This window comes from Gasterosteus aculeatus, chromosome 13, assembly GCF_964276395.1.
Source record: "Gasterosteus aculeatus chromosome 13, fGasAcu3.hap1.1, whole genome shotgun sequence".
In the NCBI taxonomy this organism is placed as follows: Eukaryota; Metazoa; Chordata; class Actinopteri; order Perciformes; family Gasterosteidae; genus Gasterosteus; species Gasterosteus aculeatus.
In genome coordinates this window covers 22,950,504-22,975,592 of record NC_135701.1, presented here as the reverse complement: position 1 = coordinate 22,975,592, position 25,089 = coordinate 22,950,504, and the positions used below count along the sequence as shown (strand labels likewise).

The following is a 25,089-nucleotide window of genomic DNA, read 5'->3' as shown; positions in this document are numbered from 1 at the left end:
CTGCAGAGCGGAGGACACGCTGCAGCCTGCCCTTGTCCTTGGCTGTGGCTGCAGCGTACCAGACGGTGATGGAGGAGCAGAGGATGGACTCCATGATGGCCGTGTAGAAGTGGACCATCATCGTCTTTGGCAGGTTGAATTTCTTCAGCTGCCTCAGGAAGAACAACCTCTGCTGAGCCTTCTTTGTGATGGAGCTGATGTTCAGCTCCCACTTGAGGTCCTGGGTGATGATGGAGCCCAGGAAACGGAAGGAATCCACAATAGTGACGGGGGAGTCACACAGGGGGATGGGGGAGGGTGGGGCTCTGTTCCTCCTGAAATCCACAACCATCTCCACTGTCTTTAGAGCGTTGAGCTCCAGGTTGTTCTGGCTGCACCACGACACCAGATGGTCAGACTCCACCTGTAGGCGGACTCGTCCCCACCAGAGATTAGTCCAATAAGGGTGGTGTCATCCGCAAACTTCAGGAGCTTGACGGACTGGTGGCTGGAGGTGCAGCTGTTGGTGTACAGGGAGAAGAGCAGAGGGGAGAGAACGCAGCCTTGGGGGGAACCGGTGCTGATGGTCCGAGAGGCTGAGACATGTTTCCCCAGCTTCAACAGGGATGATGGTGGAGGCCTTGAAGCAGGCTGGTACGTGGCATGTCTCCAGGGAGGTGTTGAAGATGTCAGTGAACACCGGAGACAGCTGGTCAGCACAATGCTTCAGGGTGTGAGAGGGGGAGACGGAGTTCGGGCCGGCTGCCTTACGGGGATTTTGTCTTTTAAAGAGCCGGATAACGTCTCTCTCCAGAATGGAGAGGGTCCTTGCTGGTGGGGGAGGGGAAGGTGATATAGATGTAGAGGCGTGAGCAGCTGATGGGCTGGGGGAGGGAGAGGGACTGCAGCAGGTTGGTGGAGCTGTGGGGGATGAGATCAGGACATTGTCTATCGAATCTGCAGTAGAACTCGTTCTGCTTGTCTGCCAGGCGGAGGTCATTCATTCATTTCCCCAAAACAGATGCACTCTTGTTTGAACTGGAGAGATAAAAACCTTTAACACATTTGATCTAATTCGGACTTTTTCATTCAGATTATCCACTTCAAATTGATTCATCTTTCAACCCACAATAAATCAGGTGCGGTACATCCGGGTAGTCTTCTTCATCTACTGTTTCTCTTGGTGGGCTGTATAAACATGTGGGACAACTATTGCCCTCTACTGTACCCAAAGGTAATTACTAAATACATGAATAAAATATGAATACAAATATACCAATTAATTAACCACACATGGATAAAGTAAAATATAATCAGTTTCTAATATAGTATTGTATTAATATGCAATTATGATTTCCATGCTACGCTTTTTTCTTCTAATTTATGCTTTCTTAACCTTTGTGTGTCTCGCTTGTATTTTTATTTTCTCCCATTACGTTTTTCATAGCCACCAAAACACCGTTAAAAACCGCCAGCAGTTTCCCGCTTCTGAAAGGCTTTTATTGTTTTGATAACATCAGCCGGAAGTGAGCTCTCTAAAGGGCCCGCCGGCTGCCTTGACGCTGGTGATTGTTTGCATTGAAGCCAAAAAATTCTTCCACAGCCCAGTGCCGCTTTCTCCCGCTTGCCAAATAGTGATCCAGGAGCTTTCTGTTCGCGTTTTGCTTCCAAATACTGATAATCTCTTTTTAATTATTTAATTAAAGAATCGTTTATCAGCATTGATATTATGTTAAATCAATATAACGTTAGCTTTAATATGTATATACAACGATAATTAAACTGACCCAGAGTCAGATGTATAAACTACTTACTGTCCAAAGGAGAATTACATCTGAATACAAGCGGATCTGGGAACCGCTTGTATTTTATTCGAAGAGAGAGCGCTCGTATTTAATATCGGGGCCGTCTCCGCAGGGCGGCGTTTAAAAAGCGTTCAAAGCGGGGAACGCTGGTATTTAAAACAAGTTGACAAACAGTGACGTTACGATCAGAGCGGAGGAATCTTTCTGCTCTCGCGTAAAAGCCGCCGCGTCTTCACGGTGCTTAACGGCCGCTGGAAGCACGTGACCGCGCACACACGCAGCTTTACTTCACGCCGCAGCGCGACACCCTGGAAGAGACGGAGACACCTCGGGAGGATGCCGAGCCGCCGGGACGGGATGTGAAAGCCGCCACGGCGAGATGTGAGATGAACCGGGGGAGAACGGCGACCACCGAGGCCAGCGACATCATGTTGGTCCGGGGCTCGGTAAGAAGGGCAGCTAGCTCGGCCGGTTAGCGACCACCGGAGAACGGAACCAAGCTGGAACGTGATGGACTCAAAACAACAACAACACACTTAGCCGTTAGCTGACAGGGCATGGAGCGCTAGCAGCTAACTCGGGGCTAGCTAGCTGTACTTAAGCTAGCCAGCGTAGCTAGACTTAAGGTAGCGTGTTAACTAGACTTGGCGTTACGTTAATTAGCTAGAGTCGAGATAGTTAGCTAGACTTTAGCTAAGTAGACCCCAGCTCCTCGTTAGCCAGCTCCCACCTGGTTACCTCAGGTAACGTAAACAAGCTGCGGGTCAGAACTCCAGACCGGAAGTTCAGGCGGACATTTGTCGACCAGCTGGACACGAAACGCTTCTTAGACGCTCGCACGTAGAGGATCACCGGCACGGCACGTGGGTCAGCGGGTCTCCTGCTGTGTTGTATGAGCTCAGAAGTACATTTTACAGGTCAGTGAAGGCATCATGCAAATGAAATCCAGGTGCAACCTTCCTTTGTACTTTAGTTGTCAGACAAACTCGCTCATTAACGGCTGCCAGACTGTTTTAATCTGTCGTCTTATAATTAAGCAACTTTTAAAAATCTGTTGTGTCGTTTGGTTGAAAGGCAGCAACCATCACTGGTGCCTTTGTGGGGTGAGTCTTGTGACGCGCTGAGTCTTGTGAGTCTTGTGAGTCTTTGAAGCGCTGAGTCTTTGAAGCGCTGAGTCTTTGAAGCGCTGAGTCTTTGAAGCGCTGAGTCTTTGAAGCGCTGAGTCTTTGAAGCGCTGAGTCTTTGAAGCGCTGAGTCTTTGAAGCGCTGAGTCTTTGAAGCGCTGAGTCTTTGAAGCGCTGAGTCCTGGTGAAGCAGTGAGTCTCGTGAGTCTTGTGACGCGCTGAGTCTTGTGACGCGCTGAGTCTTGTGACGCGCTGAGTCTTGTGACGCGCTGAGTCTGGTGACGCGCTGAGTCTTGTGACGCGCTGAGTCTCGTGAGTCTTGTGACGCGCTGAGTCTTGTGACGCGCTGAGTCTTGTGACGCGCTGAGTCTTGTGACGCGCTGAGTCTTGTGACGCGCTGAGTCTCGTGAGTCTTGTGACGCGCTGAGTCCTGGTGACGCGCTGAGTCCTGGTGACGCAGTGAGTCTCGTGAGTCTTGTGACGCGCTGAGTCTCGTGAGTCTTGTGACGCGCTGAGTCTCGTGAGTTGTGACGCGCTGAGTCTCGTGAGTTGTGACGCGCTGAGTCTCGTGAGTCTTGTGACGCGCTGAGTCTCGTGAGTCTTGTGACGCGCTGAGTCTCGTGAGTCTTGTGACGCGCTGAGTCTCGTGACGCCCTGAGTCTCGTGAGTCTCGTGACGCCCTGAGTCTCGTGAGTCTCGTGACGCCCTGAGTCTCGTGAGTCTCGTGACGCCCTGAGTCTCGTGAGTCTTGTGACGCGCTGAGTCCTGGTGAAGCAGTGAGTCTTGTGACGCGCTGAGTCCTGGTGACGCAGTGAGTCTCGTGAGTCTTGTGACGCGCTGAGTCCTGGTGACGCAGTGAGTCTCGTGAGTTGTGACGCGCTGAGTCTCGTGAGTTGTGACGCGCTGAGTCTCGTGAGTTGTGACGCGCTGAGTCTCGTGAGTTGTGACGCGCTGAGTCTCGTGAGTCTTGTGACGCGCTGAGTCTCGTGAGTCTTGTGACGCGCTGAGTCTCGTGAGTCTTGTGACGCGCTGAGTCTCGTGAGTCTTGTGACGCGCTGAGTCTCGTGAGTCTTGTGACGCGCTGAGTCTCGTGAGTCTTGTGACGCGCTGAGTCTCGTGAGTCTTGTGACGCGCTGAGTCTCGTGAGTCTTGTGACGCGCTGAGTCTCGTGAGTCTTGTGACGCCCTGAGTCTTTGAAGCGCTGAGTCTTTGAAGCGCTGAGTCTTGTGAGTCTTTGAAGCGCTGAGTCTTTGAAGCGCTGAGTCTTGTGAGTCCTTGAAGCGCTGAGTCTTTGAAGCGCTGAGTCTTGTGAGTCTTTGAAGCGCTGAGTCTTGTGACGCGCCCGGGGAGTCCCGGGGAGTCCTGGTGAGTCCTAGTGAAGCAGTGAGTCTGTAGCTTTGATGTGATCTAACGTGCCGCCACTTTAACCCAAACAGCAGATGAGAAGAATCTCTCCAGAGAAATCCCAAAAGTTGGTTCATGCGCTCCGTCTCTGGTACCTTCGTAGATAAATTGAATGAAGATATTAAAACCGACTCATTCAGATTACAATGATTATGAAACTGAGAAAAGCAACAAAGACGTCTGTGTTTTCATCATACTTTCAGATTTCTACCCAGTCGCTGGGCTCTGAACAGCTGATCCCTTTGTGCTCTGATGAGGACGACAGTTTTAAAGTTTAGCTTATTCTTATTCTAGCAGGTTTATGGATCCTTCCAGAACCGTCTCTAAGCTGAAGCACTGGTTCTCCTGCATTTATGTGAAGTGACGTCCTGTCTCACAGGTATCAGGAGAAGTGACACGTTGTTTAAGTCTCATCTGATCTACATTCACCTACATGGCTTTTTTGCCGAGAACCGAAACCTGTTTAGAAATACCACATGAAACCTCCCAGCATCTTTAGCAGAGACCTATTGTGTGTGTGTGTGTGTGTGTGTCGGATCGATGGTTAATGGTCGGCCTTTGTTCTCGCCGCAGCGAGGCCGAGCCAGAGTGACTCACGCCGTGGTGGTGATCTTCCTGGAGTTCTTCGCCTGGGGGCTGCTGACCACGCCCATGCTGACAGTGAGTACACACACACACACACACTTTTCTTCATTTTCCACATTAACAGTCGCTCTTTATTTTATTAGGATACGAGTGCTCATTCTTCAGGAGGCCTGAACATAACAAAGTAAAAGAGCAACTTTAAAACAGATGTTTTCACTTTGGGGACTAAATTAATAATCAAAGTGAATTCTAGAACAGAAATTGTACAGAAATGTGTTAAAACGTTCATTCTTAGTTTGAGACCAAAACAAGACTGAAGAATAAAAGTCTCCGGTTGCTACGTGACGAAGACGATCGCTTCCGCTGCACATTCTGAGAAGACGGTTTACAACTTCACCAGCGTTTTATTCTTGGGGTGGATACGTCGCGTTTTGTTGGACGTGTCGATGTGACCTCTGTGTGTTCTGGTGCTTTCAGGTCCTCCATGAGACGTTTCCTCAGCACACCTTCCTGATGAACGGCCTGGTTCACGGCGTCAAGGTGAGACCTCAGACATCTGCTCTGTGAGTGAGTGAACAACCAAACTGCTTTGTCAGGAACGGACGTGTCTCACAAACCAGAGACGGACGCAGATCTGAGTTCTGAGCGCGACGGCTCACGAGGTACAGAAGGTGCTCGGGTACCGGAGACTAATCGGTATTGAGCAATTAGCATTAGCGTTAGCCGGCGATGGTCCAAATGAAACGCTGACCGTTCAGGAGGAAGAGTTTGAGTGTCGCCGACGACGTGCGTTCACACGGGAAACGAGTGCTGAAGAGACTTAAGTGACTAAAGCAACAAATGATCAATCTTCACAAACTATGAAAATAGAAGAACGTTGAAGGCAAGAATTTCTCCTTTTGTTTTCTTTTAACAGAAATACATATTTGTATATATCTGATCAGACGTGACGTTATTAAATCACCGACTCTTCTCTGTCGGTTCTTTACTGATCCTTTGGTTTGTAAAATCAGAAACTCGACCTCAGAAGACACAAGAATGAAACAGTACATTACATTACATTACAGGTCATTTAGCAGACGCTTTTATCCAAAGCGACTTACATTACACTTTAAACCCATGGCTTTTACACATTTTTGCCCGGGGAGCAACAAGGGGTTAGGTGTCTTGCTCAGGGACACTTCGACATGGAACATGGGGAAGCCTGGAATCGAACCACCAACCTTGTGCTTCCCAGCACACCTTCTCTAACCCCATACCCAATACTCGTGAATGTTGGTCTTGTGGTTCAGGGCTTCCTGTCGTTCCTGTCGGCTCCTCTGATCGGCGCCCTGTCGGACATCTGGGGCAGGAAGTCCTTCCTCCTCATGACGGTGTTCTTCACCTGCGCCCCCATCCCCTTCATGAGGATCAGCCCCTGGTGAGACCACGCGTGTGTGTTAATGCTCCTTGGTTCATATCGTTAAACGTGTTGATATCAAAGTCCTTCATGATGGCCCCCCCCCCCCACACACACACCTCCAGGTGGTACTTCGCCCTCATCTCCGTGTCGGGGATCTTCGCTGTGACCTTCTCGGTGATCTTCGCCTACGTGGCCGACATCACGGAGGAGCACGAAAGGAGCACCGCCTACGGACTGGTAACGATCCACAGGGAGCAGACGTGTGACAGTGCATTAGGGCTGCAACTAACGATTATTTTGATAATCGATTAATCGGTCGATTATTTCTTCGATTAATCAATGAATTGGATTTTTTTTTAAACAGCATTAAAAAGCTTAAATTTCCAACCCTTTATTCTAAAACAGAACCTCAAATTCGTCAGAACTAGTTCTCTATACTACACTCACACACACCCTCATGTTCACTTGAAGCATATTCATTAAATTATTACCATCATTGTCGTGCAAGTTAAGTAAATGCATACAGCTAAAAAACAACCAAGTGCTATGAGATGAATTTAAAATGGCATTTGTAAATAAATTCATTAGAGGCTTCTTAGTTGATTTAATGGATCAGTGTGTGTCTCCCTTTACAGGCATAACATCAACTACCGTATAACCTACAGTATCTGCGCAAGCGCACTAGACTACCGTAAATGACAGCATTAAAAAGTACAACACACACAAATATATTTGTCAACAATAACCGATATGGGACAAAGCACAAAATATCAGACAACACATTGGAAAATGAAAGGTCCAAAAGAGGCGAGTAAATAAAAACGTTTCTTAGTCTTGCTAACTGCTTTACTGCTGTTATTAGCGAGCTAACGCTAGCTTGATCAGCTGGATGACGAGTGAACAGGAGGCTCGTTACATCCCTCACGTCAAAACGGGACAACGTGGACCGGGACCCCCCACGCTCGCACACCTTAGACGACTCGTCGAACAGACGTCTCTCCCTGCGTCATGTGACTCACAACAACTGCCGGCTGCTATTTCCTCTACGGCGGCTCGGCGCCTTTATTTTTGCTCTGCGCGCATCTCCGCAACTCATCGAGTGACGTAATAACTTGTCCAGTAACAGAATCCCAGGATGAACGAATGGACTCTGGTTTAGTTTGATCAGCTGTTCCACTTCATCAGGACTCTCCGTCCCCGTCAGGTATCGGCGACCTTCGCCGCCAGCCTGGTGACGAGCCCGGCCATCGGGGCCTACCTGTCGGAGCAGTACAGCGACAGCCTGGTGGTCCTGGTCGCCACGGTGATCTCCGTGGCGGACATCGCCTTCGTGTTCTTCGTGGTCCCCGAGTCTCTCCCGGACAAGATGAGGCTCACGTCCTGGGGCTTCCCCATCTCCTGGGAGCAGGCCGACCCCTTCTCCGTGAGTTGGAAGCAGAGGGTTCAAAGGTTACGGGCAGGAGGGGCCAAATTCGAATGTTGTTGAGACCTGTCAATCAGCGTGTAGCCCCGCCCTAAAGCGCCCCCTGCGTCATGGTCTGTTAGACTCTAAATGGACCATAACGCACTGAATGAACGTCACGCTGAGCTGAAGGCTTGACGCTACGCCCCCTGCTGCTCACTCCAGAGAATGCAGCTTCAACGCCTGAACGCCGTCTCCTGCGTAGTGACGCGGCGCCTTTTTTCTGCTTGATTGTTTTGTTGATTGTTTTGTTGCTCAGTCTCTGCGTCGCGTTGGGAAAGACACCACGGTGCTGCTGATCTGCGTCACGGTGTTCCTCTCGTACCTCCCCGAAGCAGGACAATACTCCAGCTTCTTCCTCTACCTGAGACAGGTAACGCACACGCGTGTACAAACACACATGAATGCAAACACACGCGTATACAAACACACACATGGACCTGCTGCTGTTGTGTGTTTCAGGTGATTGAGTTTTCTCCTGCAGCCATCGCTGCCTTCATCGCCATGGTGGGAATCCTTTCCATCGTCGCCCAGGTACACAAACTACACAAATATAACCAGTTGGAAATGTGTTTAAAAAAAATACTCTTTTTTTTGGTTGCAGATTTTATATTTTCACATTCAAATCTTTAATCAAAACGTTCAGGTTGACATTAGTTTTTAAATGATCTCGTTTAAAAGCCTCGATCAGGCTGCATAGAACGTGTTCGTTAACGTTTGATTGGCTCTAACTGAAAGGCGTGTTTGTCTAATTAATGTTAAACCACAACGAATCAAATCTACATTTCACACAGGAAGCAATTTCAAAGAGCATTGATTAGTAGTTTAGGAGGACCAGCTATATGAGGTACATCGATCCCATCAATGCTCATATTTTAAACTCCTAAAACGATCGCTAGCAGTTTAAGTGAACGTCTTTCTGGCGCTGAACTGCAGCTTCTCCTCCTGTCGGTTAGCTGGTTCATGTGTGACCTTCAGTCACCCTAAAGCCAAAGTAACAGAGGGGACACGTCTGCTGGCGTGACCGTGTCTCTGTCTCAGACGCTGTTCCTCGGGGTTCTGATGAGGACCATTGGGAACAAGAACACCGTTCTCCTGGGTCTGGGCTTCCAGCTCTTCCAGCTGGCCTGGTACGGCTTCGGCTCGGAGCCCTGGTGAGCTCGTCTCCCGAGTGCTGCTCACGTGATGGAGAAGTTGTTGTTGTTGTTGTTGTTGTTGTTGATGACTGTCCTTCTGGACTCGTGTGTCTCAGGATGATGTGGGCAGCAGGAACGGTGGCAGCGATGTCCTCCATCACTTTCCCAGCAGTCTCTGCTCTGGTGTCCGTCAGCGCATCGGCTGACCAGCAGGGTCTGTCTTGTGTGTGTGTGTGTGTGTGTGTGTGTGTGTGTGTGTGTGTGTGTGTGTGTGTGTGTGTGTGTGTGTGTGTGTGTGTGTGTGTGTGTGTGTGTGTGTGTGTGTGTGTGTGTGTGTGTGTGTGTGTGTGTGTGTGTGTGTGTGTGTGTGTGTGTGTGTGTGTGTTGGAAGCTTTCTGAGGAGTGTGTGTGTGTGTGTCCTCAGGAGTGGCCCAGGGGATGATCACAGGTATCCGAGGTCTCTGTAACGGTTTGGGTCCGGCTCTCTACGGCTTCATCTTCTTCCTCTTCAACGTGGAGCTGAACGACATTCCGGTGGCGGGACGTCCTGCACCGGTCACTGAGGTATGTACACACACGCACACGCTTGTTTCTGCCACGTGGTGGGGACTGGAGTCTAGGGGGTCTTGTTGACTAATATGAATTCTACGATCTCGTTCTCTGGGCGCAGAAGTCGATGATCCCCGGCCCTCCTTTCCTGTTCGGTGCGTTTGCGGTCTTATTCGCTCTCCTGGTCGCCATCTTTATCCCGGATCACCGATTGGACGACGTCAAGACCTCCAAATCTGGCAGCGCCTCCGCCGCACACTCTCAGAGCGCCGGCCCTCTGGCCACGCCCACCAGCGATGCGGAGGACATTGAACCGCTGCTTCAGGACAGCAGCATGTGACATGAGCGCCCCGCCTCCCCCCCCCCGCCTCCCCCCCCCCGCCTCCCGCGCCAATTACAAGGCCATAAACGACTCCCGCCCCTTTCAGAATAAACCTTTTTCAGATTTTTTGTCAGACTGTCGGGCGACAATCGCACTGACGAGCTTTACTTCATCACGATCCATTCATGCCTTTATCACACACGTTACTTTTAAAATAATTAGAACTTTGGACTTTTAACCTGGCCCTTCAAAGTAAAAGCATTGGGTGGTCTTATCTGAAATATTGCTAATCGTTTCCCTTCACCACAGTTGCTGTTACAAGTCAATAAGGTTTCTATCATTTGTTATACATGATCTCCTCTTCGTAGCCCCGCCGGGTGTGTGGGGAGCAGTAACCGAAGTACTACTACGAAGTACACATGATCACTTCTCTTTTTAGAGCTTGCTCACGCTGTCAAGCTGTTGTATCACTTATATTAGCATCTCTTTAAAAGCTCGCACATCAGAATTATAAATCAATATTCAAATGCTACACAGCTTCTCGTTATTAGATAAAGATCACAATTCTATTTGTAGAAGAGATTTTTTTCATTTTTTTAACTTAATGAGTCACAACTGATAAATTAGATTCATCAAGACATTATTAAATCATAACCACTTTATTAGAATTGAGGATTTTTCAGTTTCTGAATGTAAATAAAATCGTTCGATACTCGACTTTCACATCAGTGTTCACGCCGCTTCAGCGCCGTTACTCTCGTTCCAACGGTCTCCTGACATCCTGTTTGCAGTACTCCGAGGTACTCTGAGGTACTCCGAGGTACTCAGAGGAAAACGCGCCCGGCAAACCTCAAGCCGTCAGTCTGGTTGCCGCCCCAACGCTTTGGAGTCAGTTTGGTTTCCCTCCGTCTGTGTGTGTCTGCTGCTGCACCACCTAACTCCACCCGGCAGGTGTGCAGAGGCCTGGAGATCAAACGCCCTTTGCTGGAGGAGCAGCTCCCACCACGACTAACATGGAAAGCTGCTCCCCGGTTGCTGAGGTCAGAGCTGCTCGGCATTGTGGGAAGCGACCGTGTGCTTGTTTCCTGTTGTCGCTGTTCATCTCTGCATTGACAGACGGCTGATCCTCGCCCGTCAGTACTGTAGCGACTCAAGGACCGGTTAGAAGAACCCCAGTGCATGCTGGGAGGGGTCGGCTTTTACTTCAGGGAACATCTGACTGTGGAGACTTGAAACTTTGAAAAGCTTTGTGGTGTAAAGTAGCACGAGCAAGGTGCTGCAGTCTGCGTGGTGTGTTCAAGGACCCCTAACTGTCCATTTAAATCTGTCCCTCATGTGTTCTTTGGAGCTACAGTATGTCCTTGAACGCACCATCCAGCAGTCTCCACACGTTCTCTGTGGGTCCGTTCACAGAATCCATCGGTTCTTTCCGTTACTTTAAGACTCGTGTTGTCGATGGAATACTTGCTGCGTTCAAGGTCCATCTGTTGCGTGGGAATTCCGGGTTCCATCTGAGGAAGGTCTCACGGAACTAAGCAAAACTATTGCTTTCTACTTTTCACTTTCAACGACACAGCTGCCGCTTTTTTCTCGCTGGGGACTTGAATGCAGCATCAATCGACGATGATGACGAAGCACAATCGACGTCTTTTTATTTCAACGTGCCATTAACTCTTCAGAGATGTCAGACTGACGGTTGGACCTGCAGTGTATTTTTCTGGTCTGCCGTGACTCAATCTCCCAGAATGCACCAGTGTTAATTGTCTTTGTTCTTCAGGCACTTTATGTTGCTGCTGAGTTCTGGTCCCGTCGGAAAGCTCAGCGCTGATCCAGACGACTAGTTTCCTACGTTTTTAGAAAAGAGAAGAACTCGTCTTCTCTTCCACAGGAGAGACTTTGTGTATTATGTTTGTTTTAGTGAAAGCATGAAAGAGGTTAGACTTGTATTAAACATATTTACAGGATATTCAAACTATTGAGTTGGAATTAAAATATTTAACTTCTCAATTCTAATTTTGAGGTTCCAAAAATCAGGATTTAAATTTAAACCAAATGTTTGGATTTCTTTATTTTTTTTAAACGGAGTTCTTTCACTATTTTATCTGCATCATAACTAATGAGCCTCAAATCAAATTGTGGAAGCGCTCAACTTTCCGACCGGCCCTGAAGAGACAACATGGCTGCAAATGTATTTCAGCTGATGATCCGTTAGAACAGAAACATTCCTCCTCTAATGAAGCAGGACTGTGTTTTGCGCCTCGTTTGCTTCTGACTTTGTGCCTCGAATCATTCTTCATGTTCATATCGGTGTTTTTTATAGAGAAACAAAGACACTGAATGACGTCTTTGTTTTGTTTTATCTTATTGACATAATTTTGAATAATATCTATAAAAATAATAATGGTAATAAAGAGATTTATGAAAATTGCAACTCAGACTTATTTGTGTTTGTTTGATTTTGTTATTTATAAACATACATGTAACTTATTGGCAAACTGCATTTCTCCATTTTGAGATAATTTTAATTAAAACAAGTTAAATTGTCACATTTTCAGCCGTTAATCACAATTAAAAAAATAAACAACTATATTCCGTGAAGCATTACACTAAATAATAAAACAGGAAGTTCATCAAATCACATGTGATTTTTCTTATCCAGTAATTTAAAATCGTTGATCAGCTCAATTTTAAAAGTCATAAATAATGATTTATTATAATTATAATCATTTATTTATCGAAGTTATTCCTGTAATATTTTTTTTACCTGAACCATAAAATCCAGTTGTCATGTTTATGAAGTTCAAATACTGACATTTGACAAGTTAAATATTTATTATAATGAGGTTGTAAATCTGATTTGGGAATTTTTAAAGGAGAAAATACAATGGAAATAAAAACCCTTGAAATTCAAAAGTCTCATTCAGCAAAAACATTAAAATCAACCCAACAACTCAAAGTGCAAAACGTCTTCGATAAAAAACACAAATCCAACTCAAGGTGTTTTTGTTTGATCCTTCTGATGACTCTTCATCCTCCTCGTCTTCTTCACAGCTGGCAAGAGATGGACACCTTGGTGGTGGATTCAGGGACGGTGTCTGGCGAGGGACAAACATGTCAACAATAGGATGTTAATATAATTATTTTAATGACGCAGTAATTATTGCCAATTTGAATACATTTTAAAAACGAAATATCAACACAGAAAATGTAATAAATATAAATCACTGGATAACTATGTTTGAATTATAGAAAATTATATTTTAATATTTTGTAAAAATCATCAATATTAAAATAACTTAATAATTTTTAAATATTTGTTCAAATATGAACATGGAGCCTCAATAATGAAAGAACAGATGCATGAAGATTGAATGAGGTTTTCACCTCGTTCCTTCAGGGAGCCGATGTAGACCTCAATGAACTCCTTCTCTCTGCTGTCCTTCTTCACCTCCACCTCCTCCACCTCCCTCTGCTGCCTCCACCTCCTCCGCCTGCTCTCCTCCTTCTTCTCCTCCTTCTTCTCCAAACTCGCACGATCACAGAGTCGAACAAACCTGCAGAGGGAACGAAGAAGAGACGTCAGTCTGACGACACACGTGAGTTGTGTGTACTTGATCTCTGTGTTGTGTGAGTTGTGTGTACTTGATCTCTGTGTTGTGTGAGTTGTGCGTACTTGATCTCTGTGTTGTGTGCGTTGTGCGTACTTGATCTGTGGGTTCCTGCACAGTTTGATTGGGCAGCAGGTGAGTGCGTCGCCGTTGACGACGACCATCTTCAGCGTGCAGATGTTGGTGAGACAGTGCGGCAGGTAGGACACATTGTTCCTATGGAGGAGGAGGGTGACCAGCTGCTCCAACCTACACACACACACACACACACACACACACACACACACACACACACACACACACACACACACACACAGTTATATCACTGCAACGCTTCTTCTGTCTCGTGCAAGGTTAGCCTAGCTTAGCATGAAGGGCAGAGCCGCTGCTGTCGTCACATGTATTCAATGTATCTCCTCATGGAATTAAACTGGTCTCCGATGGGACGGCGATGACATCACGGGTCACCTGTCCATGTCCTGCGGCAGGTCGGTCAGCCGGTTGTTGCTCAGGTCCAGCAGCCGCAGGCCGCTCATCCTCAGGGCGCAGACGGGGACGGAGGCGAAGCGGTTCTCCGCCACGTCCAGGTGCTCAAGGTGCTTCAGGCTGCTCAGCTGACGATGACATCGCCGGAGTCAGCACAGTGACGTCATCAGCACAGTGACATCATCAGTTGCTCGGCGGGCTTTACCTCGAACGGCAGCTCGGAGAGGTCGCGGTTCCCCGTGAGCTCGAGCCTCCTCAGGTCCTCGCAGTGTCCCAGTTCAGGGGGGACGGTGGACAAGCGGTTGTAGCTGAGGTTCAATTCCCTCAAAGCCAAAAGTTTCCCTGCAGGCAGAAGAGACGCCGCAATGCTTCTAAAAACACCTCGGTCATTATTCTAGGAGGCCGAACAAGAATCCTCATCTTTCTTTATTTCATGAAACGTTTTTGTCTTCATCGTAATCGACTAACGAGCCTCAGACCGTCTGGAGGAGCTCAAGTCTCCAACGGGCCCTGAAGAGACAACATGGCCGCCAGGAAGCTTTTTAAACAGAACACAGAGAATGTGCTTCAGCTGATGACAATTATTAGAAAGGAAACATATGAAGTCAAACATTCCCCCTCATCTTCCTCATCCTCTTCCTCCTCCACTGCTTGTTCTTCCTCCTCCTCCTCCTTCATAATGTTCCTCTTCTTCCTGTTCCTCCTCTTCTTCCTCCTCTTCAGTTTTCACAAATCAGTGGAGGAGGCAGAACAAGAACTCACCCAAAAGACTGAAGAAGAACGTGAAACCCGAATGGATCGGATATAATGACCATAATCTCTCTCGTGTGGAACCTCCTCGCTGAGGTTCTCTCCTCACCGATCTCCGGAGGAAGCTCCTCGATGGCGTTCTTGGGCAGGTGCAGGACTCTGAGCTGGGTGAAGAGCTTCAGGAAGTCGGGCAGCCGGCTGACGTTGGTGTCGCTGACGTGCCACTCCCTCAGGTAGCTCCGCCCCCTCAGCTCCCCAGGGAAGTCCTGCAACGACAGCAGCAGGCTTGCTCTCCTCCATCACCTCCATCTCCTCCATCTACATCATCTTCCCCCCTCACATCCCTCTCTAACTCCTCCATCTACTCTTCTCCATCTCCTCCGTTACCATTGGTTTCTCCTTCCTCTGCTTTTATCTCCTCCGTCACATGAAGGGTGGAGAAGATGATCCTCACCTTCCACTGAGCTCCGTGCAGGCGGAAGATCAGCCCGCTCTGCTCCACGTCCTCCTGGTCCCGCAGCCCCGCTTCTGCGGGATCAACAACAACAACAACAACATCATCATGATTAGTGTTTACCTGCAGCGTTTACCTGCAGCGTTTACCTGTGTGCACCTGTGTAGATCTCTCCAGGTAAGAATGCAGAAGGTTCAGCTCATTTTTCTTCAGGGTCTTACAGTAGATACGATACTGCCACTGCTGGTCGATCCTGCAGACGGAGGGACGGACGCGTCAGTGAATCACCTGCAGCCACCTTGTGACCTTTGACCCTCAGCGTTGATGTTTATATCTAAATAACATGTTCATGAATCATCTCTGAGCCTCGGAGACCAGCAGCGTTATTTAATTCTAGTAACAGAGATTCTAAGTAGGAGGAGTAACACGGTGATGATGTCACGGTGATGATGTCACAGCGGTTACTTGGGCAAGGCGCTCTGCTCCATCCTCTCCTGCTCCTCCTTCAGTCTCTGCCGGTGCTGCTTCACCCGGACCTCCCACATGCCTCTGATCACGGAGACGTCTCCGCGCGGCAGGACGTCCCGCCTCCCCCCGAGGCCCATGTGACACCTGGTGAGGAGGACGAGGAGGAAGTCAAACAAAGTCGGTAAATCTATGATCATATATGTATTTAACTATGATATCGATGTTTACCTCTGAGATGTAGTCCAGTAAAAGTACAACATGTACCCCTGAGATGTATCGGACACATAGTACTCTAAGTACTTGAGTAAATGTACTTTATAATGTGCTGCTGTTTATCAATGAAGTTACATATAAATCTCCAGACATGTGTTCATGATCCCCACGTTAGCATGTTAGCTCTTAGCATGCTAACATGCTAATTGGAAGGACACCAGAGACGAAGGAGAGGGAGCTCTACTTCCTGGTGTCTGCATCTGTTAACTTTAAGACCCTGTTTATACTTGTTTTGTTTATTCAGCATCCAGCTTGAGTTCATATCATGTAAATAACAATAAGATAACAAACAAACTCCAGCCGCCATTAAAAACAAAGTGATTTCATACCTGAGATCCTGTTGACGTCCGTCAGTCGAAACGCCCCCCAGCTTGTTTACTGAGATCTGACTGTGTGTGTGTGTGTGTGTGTGTGTGTGTGTGTGTGTGTGTGTGTGTGTGTGACACAACGTGCTATTCTTAGGCGCTTCCCTCGCCATGTGTCACATGACGCCGCTGCCTGACATTCATCTGGATTGCTAATAAGAAGTACTTTGCGTTTTGTACTGCAGTACGAGCAGTAATACCTCTCAGGACGGCTGAATATGTTTAATTGACCGTTTTCAGACGTTGTACTTTGATGAACTGCGACAGACTTTGAGGCGTAGCCCTCAGAATGAAGAATGTTACGCTCATTTATTGCACGTCGCCATTCAAATATACGTTGTTGTAACTCCAAGGTGCATCCAAGGGCCGAAGACATCTACGAGCTAATGTTGATCACAGTGATGGCGCCACCTACTGGTAACAGGAAGTTAACGTCTTTTTCAGATGTTCATTTATCTGAGATGTACCAGACCAGTAAGGCAACGAGCATCGCAGCTATTTAAAAGTGCAATTTGGGTTCAAGCTCCAAAGCCAACGGGAAGTCTGACATGTAGAACTGAATGTGTATTTCTAGGTGCTGTACTTTAACTCCTCCTCGGGAATCAATCAACTTCAACTTCGCTCAGTGCAAAGTATAATTCAAAGGTTTGTTGTTTGGTGAAAGGCTGTTTTACCAGAACTCCACATAACACACGTTTGATGATTTTAAAGCTCGGGCTCGATAGCTTAACGTTTAACCCTGACCAGGAGTCACAGCGATTACTAAAGAAAATGCTAAATATCTATTTATATGTATACAATATATGTTGGCATACATTTAAAATTGGAACTATATAGTTCTAAGCTGAAGTTGCAATCGACCTTTGGTGTAAAGCTTGCGGTTTTATTGAACGAAGTTGACACACTTTTTCTTTTAAAAAAAGTATATCTAAGATGGAAAATAAACAGAAATACATAAAAATATTAGGTTGAAAATGAATGTCATGGAAAAAAGAAAAAAAATATCATTAAAAACAGTCAATATACATTGTCTAAAAATATAAATAAAAATATTCAAAAAATGTTTTGAAGAACATTCAAAAATATACAGTAAATATTTAGCCTGTAAAAAATCTAAAAATATTTGTTTTTAAAAAGAAAGTCAGAATAATTAAGATAAAAAATAGAATATTCAGAATGCGTTATTTTTTAAATTTTAACTGTCATGGAATAAAAGTAAAAAAATATTAGGTCAAAAAATCTTTTGAAAAAAAAACAATACAAAAAATGTCAAGGAAAAAGAAATTCAAAATGTCATTGGAGAGAGACAATATTTAGAAATACAATTCAATTTTATAATTTCATCCGAAGCAAGTGGTGGCTATTTAGTTACTCTCAGAACCAGTCTTAATGCTAAGCTAAGCTAACCAGTTGCCGGCCATAGCTTTGCATTTAGCTCGCAGACAGCTGAGTGACACACTGTGCGTGAGTGTGTCTGTGAGTGTGCTTCACACCCGAGGGAAGGATCATAACGCGCCCTGAGGGGGCTGAGACGTGTCCACGTCTACACACACTACATGCAAACACACACACACACACTTGTAAGGTATGTCCTGAAGTGCATGACATCATTGTGGAAGCACTTTCTGTCGACACACACAGCGTGCCATCACCGTCTACACGATATACATGTCTAAAACACACACACACACGCACACACACACACACGCACACACACACACACACACACACACACACACACGCACACAGAAACCAACTTGTGTGTGTGTTCTCCAATGATGGAGCTCGTGACAGCTGACAGGCTGTGGTCGTGTGTGTGATCTTCATCAAACAGTCGTCATGGAGAAACAGACATTTCACACTTTGTTCGTTCCCACGCAAACGGATTCATTGTCTCCTGAAGATCACACGAGGGGACAGAAAGCTCCAGAAGGAGGAAACATTCCATCCTGGCGACCCGAAAGCAGCAGGGGGCCCTTTGAAGACCAGTGAGTTCGTGAGACGTCCCCCTCTGTGCTGACTCATTATGTCATTGTCCAGGGCTGTCAATCATGAGATCACCTGGTGTCTTCTATCCAGTAAACAACAAAACACAGACACCATCTGCCTGATGGACTCTCTACCTCCTGTACCTCCATGATGTGGTTACTTTTGGTATCATCACCTTTTTCTCTCGTTTGTCCGTCTCTCACCTGTCCCCCGTTGTCTCTGTCTCACCTGTCCCTAAATCATCTCTCTCTCACCTGTCCCCCGTTATCTGTCTCCCCTGTCCCTGATTCATCTTTCTCTCACCTGTCCCCCGTTATCTGTCTCACTTGTCCCCCGTTGTCTCTGTCTCACCTGTCCCTGATTCATCTTTCTCTCACCTGTCCCCCGTTATCTGTCTCCCCTGTCCCTTATTCATCTCTCTCTCACTTGTCCCCCGTTATCTGTCTCCCCTGTCCCTTATTCATCTCTCTCTCACTTGTCCCCCGTTATCTGTCTCCCCTGTCCCTTATTCATCTTTCTCTCACTTGTCCCCCGTTATCTGTCTCCCCTGTCCCTTATTCATCTCTCTCTCACTTGTCCCCCGTTATCTGTCTCCCCGGTCCCTTATTCATCTCTCTCTCACTTGTCCCCCGTTATCTGTCTCCCCTGTCCCTTATTCATCTCTCTCTCACTTGTCCCCCGTTATCTGTCTCCCCTGTCCCTTATTCATCTTTCTCTCACTTGTCCCCCGTTATCTGTCTCCCCTGACAGATAACTTCTAAAAATAAAGATATAGTCCCTCTGTCCCCCCCTCTGTCCGGCCATGTCTCTTACTCCCAGTCTGTCCCTGCAGCCCAGTTAGATTCCAATGGAGTGAGTTCACTGGGAGGGACGAGGTGTTTACTGACACATTCAGGCGGAGGTTCACATGTAAAACATTTGTCTTGTGTCTGCTGAGCTGGGAGGACAAACACTCACTCAGTGAGGCGGACGGACGCCCAGTTGGACCTCTGAAGGTTTGTTTTGTCTTTTTCAGTTTTTTTATCATCATTTAAATGTCATGTCATTATTTTTATATTTCCGTGTTTTCCTTTATTTATTGAATCTACGGCTCTGAAGTAGTTCATTCTTTGTTTTACAGTGAAGGACTTTGATTATTAAACTATGTGGAACTATTATTATTATTATTATGTCCAAATGTATTTAATTCCACATTATTAAAATCCATCTAGAATTAAATATAGTTGGATTTTGTTGGATTTTAATGCCTAATTTAACACACTTTGAAGCCGCTTTAAGAAGTATATATTTTATTATTATTACCCAGATATTGAAAGTAAATAATATAAAAAAATATGATAAATAAAAAAGTATTAAAATAAATGTGGAAGTTATCTAAATACATTTACTTCTTTACCACAGTTTAATTTCACATACTATAGATATAGATATAGATAGACTGCACAACAAATATGTTTAAATATACTTTTAAAGTGCTTTAAGTACATTTGTGTTGCTACAGCATATTTTAAATGCTTGAACAATGATGTATCAGGAAGAGGATCTCTCTCTAGTATTATTGGTAGTACTAGAGACATTACCTCAGTACTTCGCAGTACAGGGTGGGTTAGGGTTACACATTGTACAACTACACATTGTATAACGTCAGGTGTCAAAGGGCCAGCAGGGGCCGGCGAGGCTCTGATCACAGCTTTGTGTCGGTGCAGATGAACCTTGCAAAGATTCACGAGGGGCTGCACGTGAAGACCTTCTGGGAGGAGAAGATCCACGGCGAGAGCCAACATGCCGAGAGCGAGGAGCAGCGGAGGAACCGCAGCGCCCTCAAGAAGTACGACAAGCACACAGAAACACCGCTGACACACCGAGAAAATACTCTGGAAAAAGTACAAGTACTGCCAGTACTTTGTCAACACAATGTAGTCTAAGTATAAAAGGTAGAAGTACTCACAATGCTGAGAATACTCTAGTAACTATTTTGAATTTGATATATATTTCTCTCTCCTCTCACTCTCTCTCTATATATATATATATAATACATAAAACATTTCATTATGATTATTTGAAGAAGAGTTTTGCTCTTCTGTTCTTCTGAGTTGCAAACCTCTCAATTGAAAGCAGGAACGCCTGTGACAAGCTTCTGTCTGTTTGACTCTAAATGAACCATAAGTCACTAAATGAACATCATGCTGTGTTGAAGAAGACTTGAAACTAGAGACTGAGACCATAAACTCATGTTTACAATGTTTACTGAGGGAATAAATCCAGAGAGAAGTAGAGTCATTTCCTCATAGACGTCTATGGGAGCAGAGGAGTCGCCCCCTGCTGGTCACTACAGAGAAGTAGAGTCATTTCCTCATAGACGTCTATGGGAGCAGAGGAGTCGCCCCCTGCTGGTCACTACAGAGAAGTAGAGTCATTTCCTCATAGACGTCTATGGGAGCAGAGGAGTCGCCCCCTGCTGGTCACTACACAGAATGCAGCTTTAATACAGGCGTGACTTCACTTTAAAGAGCCAGAAGTTTCCGCTTAGATTAAACACGCTTTCTCTCTGTAAAATACCCCCAGAAAACTGTGTTCTTGTGTTGTTTCTTTCCTGATTTAGAACGGAAAATCTTCAGCCCGCGAGTCTCTGCCGGCCTCCATCACTCATCGCTCCGCGATTATCACCTCCGCCCCTTTTTGTTCTGGCCTCTGGCCAGGTCACACATAACGAACATAATTAGCAGCGACGGGAGCCGGGGTTAGAGGCGTGGGGAGGGGCAGATACTGCAACAGATAGCTGGGGGATTAGGAGATACACGGTATTGATAGGAGGGGGATTAAGGGGTACGCCGTAATGGATAGCAGGGGGATTAGGTGTGATGGGCCGAGGGGCGGGTGGGGGGTAGGGGACTGGAGTTAGGAAGGCTCGGGCTAATAGCTGGTGTCACGCCAAGAGGTGAAGGTAGGAAGAGGTGTACAAACCTCTGAAAATCCCAGTGTAACGTAATGATGGTCTGACCAGAAGAAGATGGATGGATCAAATCCAGACCAAACCTTCATGAAGCAACACACACATAATGGCTGCCACGGTGCTCGATGTTGTCTTATCTGTCTTTATTACATCACATGTCATTTATCTGACGCTTTTATCCAAAGCGACTTACAATAAGAACATTTCAACCATAAGGACACAAACTCAAAAGAACAAGAAACAAGAAAGTGCGATTTCATCAAATAAGCCAAAATACAATTTAGGTGCTAGAATTTGTTAGTGTTTTAGTCGAGGTAGAGTCATGTTGTCCATTGTCTAAAGCCTAGTTCATAGTTTTTCTGAGATTTAACAAATACACAAACAGAGTCAAAGCAAGGGTCATAAGAAAAATGAATTGTTACTTTAATTCACTTGTATCTTCTCGGCTGTATTAGAAGGTAAAATGTGTGATCAGTGGAACAGGAAACGGTGGACGGGTTTACAAGGTGACTTCAGGTTCAGCGGGTCTGATGTTCCTGTTTGTAATGACAGCGTCTGTTTTTAGACGTGTCTATTCTCCATGCGGTCACATTTCCATCCCGAAGTCCAACCTTCATGTGTTAAAGCTGCATTCTGTGTAGTGACCAGCAGGGGGCGACTCCTCTGCTCCCATAGACGCCTATGAGGAAATGACTGTACTTCTCTGTAGTGACCAGCAGGGGGCGACTCCTCTGCTCCCATAGACGTCTATGAGGAAATGACTCTACTTCTCTGTAGTGACCAGCAGGGGGCGACTCCTCTGCTCCCATAGACGTCTATGAGGAAATGACTCTACTTCTCTGTAGTGACCAGCAGGGGGCGACTCCTCTGCTCCCATAGACGTCTATGAGGAAATGACTCTACTTCTCTGTAGTGACCAGCAGGGGGCGACTCCTCTGCTCCCATAGACGTCTATGAGGAAATGACTCTACTTCTCTGTAGTGACCAGCAGGGGGCGACTCCTCTGCTCCCATAGACGTCTATGAGGAAATGACTCTACTTCTCTGTAGTGACCAGCAGGGGGCGACTCCTCTGCTCCCATAGACGTCTATGAGGAAATGACTCTACTTCTCTGTAGTGACCAGCAGGGGGCGACTCCTCTGCTCCCATAGACGTCTATGAGGAAATGACTCTACTTCTCTGTAGTGACCAGCAGGGGGCGACTCCTCTGCTCCCATAGACGTCTATGAGGAAATGACTCTACTTCTCCCTTGATTTATTCCCTCAGTAAACAAGTTAAAACGTTAAAAATGTTTAAAAATTTACAATAAAGTGCACCATTGAACAGAAAGTGAAAGTGACGTGTGCAGTGTGAGGGGGAGTGACCGGTGGAGTGTTATAGTCAGTCAGTGGGGGACCGGCTCTGTTGATGAGCCCGACTGCCGACGGGATGAAACTGTTGGTGTGGCGGGAGGTCTTAGTCCTGATGGACCTCAGCCTCCTGCCAGATGGAAGGGACACAAACAGAGCCTACAGAGCTAACCTACCTGGGTCGGTGAGGGTCTTCAGGTGGGACAGGACTAGCCGTTAGGTCAGGGCGACGGGCCTGTGGTCATTGAGTCCTGTGATCCTGGCTTCTTGGGAACAGGGACGATGGTGGAGGCCTTGAAGCAGGCTGGTACGTGGCATGTCTCCAAGGAGGTGTTGAAGATGCCAAACAGACTATAAAGCAGGGGATGCTTTAGGGCGGGGCTACACCTGATTGACAGGTGTAGCCCCGTATACAGCATCTCTACATCCTCCTCAGTCCATTATAAAGTCACTCCAAAGCGTCCACAAACCAGCGGATGACACCTCCTGTCCTGCTGGACGGAATGTTCTCACCGGTGATCGTTTCACGTCCAATGGAGACGGAGACCACGTGTTGGGCCTCTGTCGGCGTTCTGCAGTCCTCAAAGTCAGCTGGATTATCAGCACCGAGAGGACAAATGGAATAATCCTGAAAAGTTGACAGGAAGGCGCCGAAAACACAACGAGGACAGCTGATGGCGAGCGTTCGGTTACACACACACACACACACACACACACACACACACACACACACACACTGAAGTTGGTGTGTGTTTGATTGATGCTGAAATAAATATAAAGTTAAACGCGGCTGTGACATCGATGACACTCCAGCTGTCACCAGGATGCCGGATCGGCTAAGAGACATAAATCTGACCACAGCGCCGCTGTGAGAGAGAGAGAGGAAACACAGAGGAAACACAGAGGAAACACTGAGGAAACACTGAGGAAACACTGAGGAAACACTGAGGAAAGACTGAGAAAACACAGAGGAAAGAGTGAGGAAACACAGAGGAAACACTGAGGAAACACTGAGGAAACACTGAGGAAAGACTGAGAAAACACAGAGGAAAGAGTGAGGAAACACAGAGGAAACACTGAGGAAACACTGAGGAAACACAGGAAACACTGAGGAAAGACTGAGGAAAGACAGAGGAAAGAGTGAGGAAAGACTGAGGAAACACTGAGGAAACACTGAGGAAACACTGAGGAAACACTGAGGAAAGAGTGAGGAAAGACTGAGGAAACACAGAGGAAAGAGTGAGGAAACACAGAGGAAACACTGAGGAAAGACTGAGGAAACACAGAGGAAAGAGTGAGGAAACACAGAGGAAACACTGAGGAAACACTGAGGAAACACTGAGGAAACACTGAGGAAACACTGAGGAAAGACTGAGGAAAGACTGAGGAAAGACAGAGGAAAGAGTGAGGAAAGACTGAGGAAACACTGAGGAAACACTGAGGAAAGAGTGAGGAAAGACTGAGGAAACACAGAGGAAAGAGTGAGGAAACACAGAGGAAACACTGAGGAAAGACTGAGGAAACACAGAGGAAAGACTGAGGAAAGACTGAGGAAACACAGAGGAAAGAGTGAGGAAAGACTGAGGAAACACAGAGGAAAGAGTGAGGAAAGACTGAGGAAACACAGAGGAAAGAGTGAGGAAAGACTGAGGAAACACAGAGGAAAGAGTGAGGAAAGACAGAGGAAACACAGAGGAAACACTGAGGAAAGACTGAGGAAACACAGAGGAAACACAGAGAAAACACTGAGGAAAGACTGAGGAAACACAGAGGAAACACTGAGAAAACACTGAGGAAAGACTGAGGAAACACAGAGGAAAGACTGAGGAAATAGAGGAAACACGGAGGAAACAGAGAGAGAAGGAGGCTTTATTGCTGCTTAAAGTAACTAAATATCTGAAGCAAAAGCTTTGACTCTCGACAGAGAGACAGAAAGACGTGACGTGTCCTCTGTGTCTCCAGGCTGCGGGGCGAGTGGGTGGTCCGCCTGGACAACCGGACCAAACACCTGAAGAAGCTGGACAGCACGAGGAAGGTCAGCGGGGAGTCAGCTGACCAGGCGATGACATCACCGGCTCAGCAGACATAAATAATCTCACAACGTAGAATCTTTTTGTTTGGAGGGATGAACAACAACAACAACACAACAATAAACTTTTAAAAAATCCTCACAACACAAAATATTCATACAAAATAACAGAAAACACACAGAATCAGAGTTGTGTTCATTTATTTACTAGTTTGATTATATTTCCTGTCAATCAGCAGCACGGTGAACAATCAGAATGTGATCTGATGAATATGAACTTTCTTCTTTCAGAAACACAACACACATATTGTAAGAGCCTGAGGGGACATATATGTTGCCGTTTCTTTTCCTATATTGTTTGCAGCAGATGCCCTCAGACGGGCTGATTAGGCACGAGAGCAGTTTTTCTACCGTGTGACGGAATGTGTTTTTTAACGCTTTTATTTCACGGAAATAAACACCAATCTAAAAGAATATAAAGCCTCCGGTCATTCGCGTCAAGGAAATGGACTCAGCAGCTCAATTGCGGCTTAATGACTGTTGGCGACCGAAGGAACAGCGCTACACATATTTAATATATATTGTCACAAACTGGC

The 25,089-nt window shown here is 46.5% G+C and overlaps 3 protein-coding genes across 4 annotated transcripts; 2 read left to right on the top strand and 1 right to left on the bottom strand.

Annotated features, from left to right (window-relative positions):
- Positions 1 to 1,856: 1,856 nt before the first annotated feature.
- Positions 1,857 to 10,491, top strand: slc71a2b (solute carrier family 71 member 2b). Of its 2 annotated transcripts, none has more exons than XM_040195629.2 (12): positions 1,857 to 2,230; positions 4,886 to 4,972; positions 5,375 to 5,437; positions 6,190 to 6,317; positions 6,422 to 6,536; positions 7,504 to 7,722; positions 8,021 to 8,134; positions 8,224 to 8,295; positions 8,803 to 8,915; positions 9,014 to 9,111; positions 9,322 to 9,461; positions 9,568 to 10,491. In XM_040195629.2, exons 1-12 carry the CDS (start codon positions 2,171 to 2,173, stop codon positions 9,784 to 9,786), a joined length of 1,428 nt encoding a protein of 475 aa, XP_040051563.2. In that variant the 5' UTR covers positions 1,857 to 2,170; the 3' UTR covers positions 9,787 to 10,491. The 2 variants fall into 2 exon arrangements, with proteins under 2 accessions (XP_040051563.2, XP_077942550.1); XM_078086424.1 differs by having other exon boundaries at positions 2,164 to 2,701.
- A 1,709-nt stretch (positions 10,492 to 12,200) lies between these two features.
- Positions 12,201 to 17,153, bottom strand: lrrc2 (leucine rich repeat containing 2). The gene is made up of 10 exons (XM_040195630.2): positions 16,137 to 17,153; positions 15,532 to 15,678; positions 15,216 to 15,319; positions 15,067 to 15,140; positions 14,722 to 14,878; positions 14,068 to 14,204; positions 13,845 to 13,990; positions 13,473 to 13,625; positions 13,153 to 13,322; positions 12,201 to 12,863 (listed from the first exon to the last, which is right to left on the bottom strand). Exons 1-10 carry the CDS (start codon positions 16,283 to 16,285, stop codon positions 12,814 to 12,816), a joined length of 1,287 nt encoding a protein of 428 aa, XP_040051564.2. The 5' UTR covers positions 16,286 to 17,153; the 3' UTR covers positions 12,201 to 12,813.
- On the top strand, positions 15,576 to 24,973 carry LOC120830756 (protein FAM240B). Its single transcript, XM_040195636.2, has 5 exons — positions 15,576 to 15,715; positions 18,076 to 18,160; positions 18,912 to 19,156; positions 19,868 to 19,989; positions 24,427 to 24,973. The coding sequence occupies exons 4-5, from the start codon at positions 19,868 to 19,870 to the stop codon at positions 24,551 to 24,553; spliced, it is 249 nt and encodes an 82-aa protein (XP_040051570.1). The 5' UTR covers positions 15,576 to 15,715; positions 18,076 to 18,160; positions 18,912 to 19,156; the 3' UTR covers positions 24,554 to 24,973.
- The last annotated feature ends 116 nt before the right edge of the window (positions 24,974 to 25,089 follow it).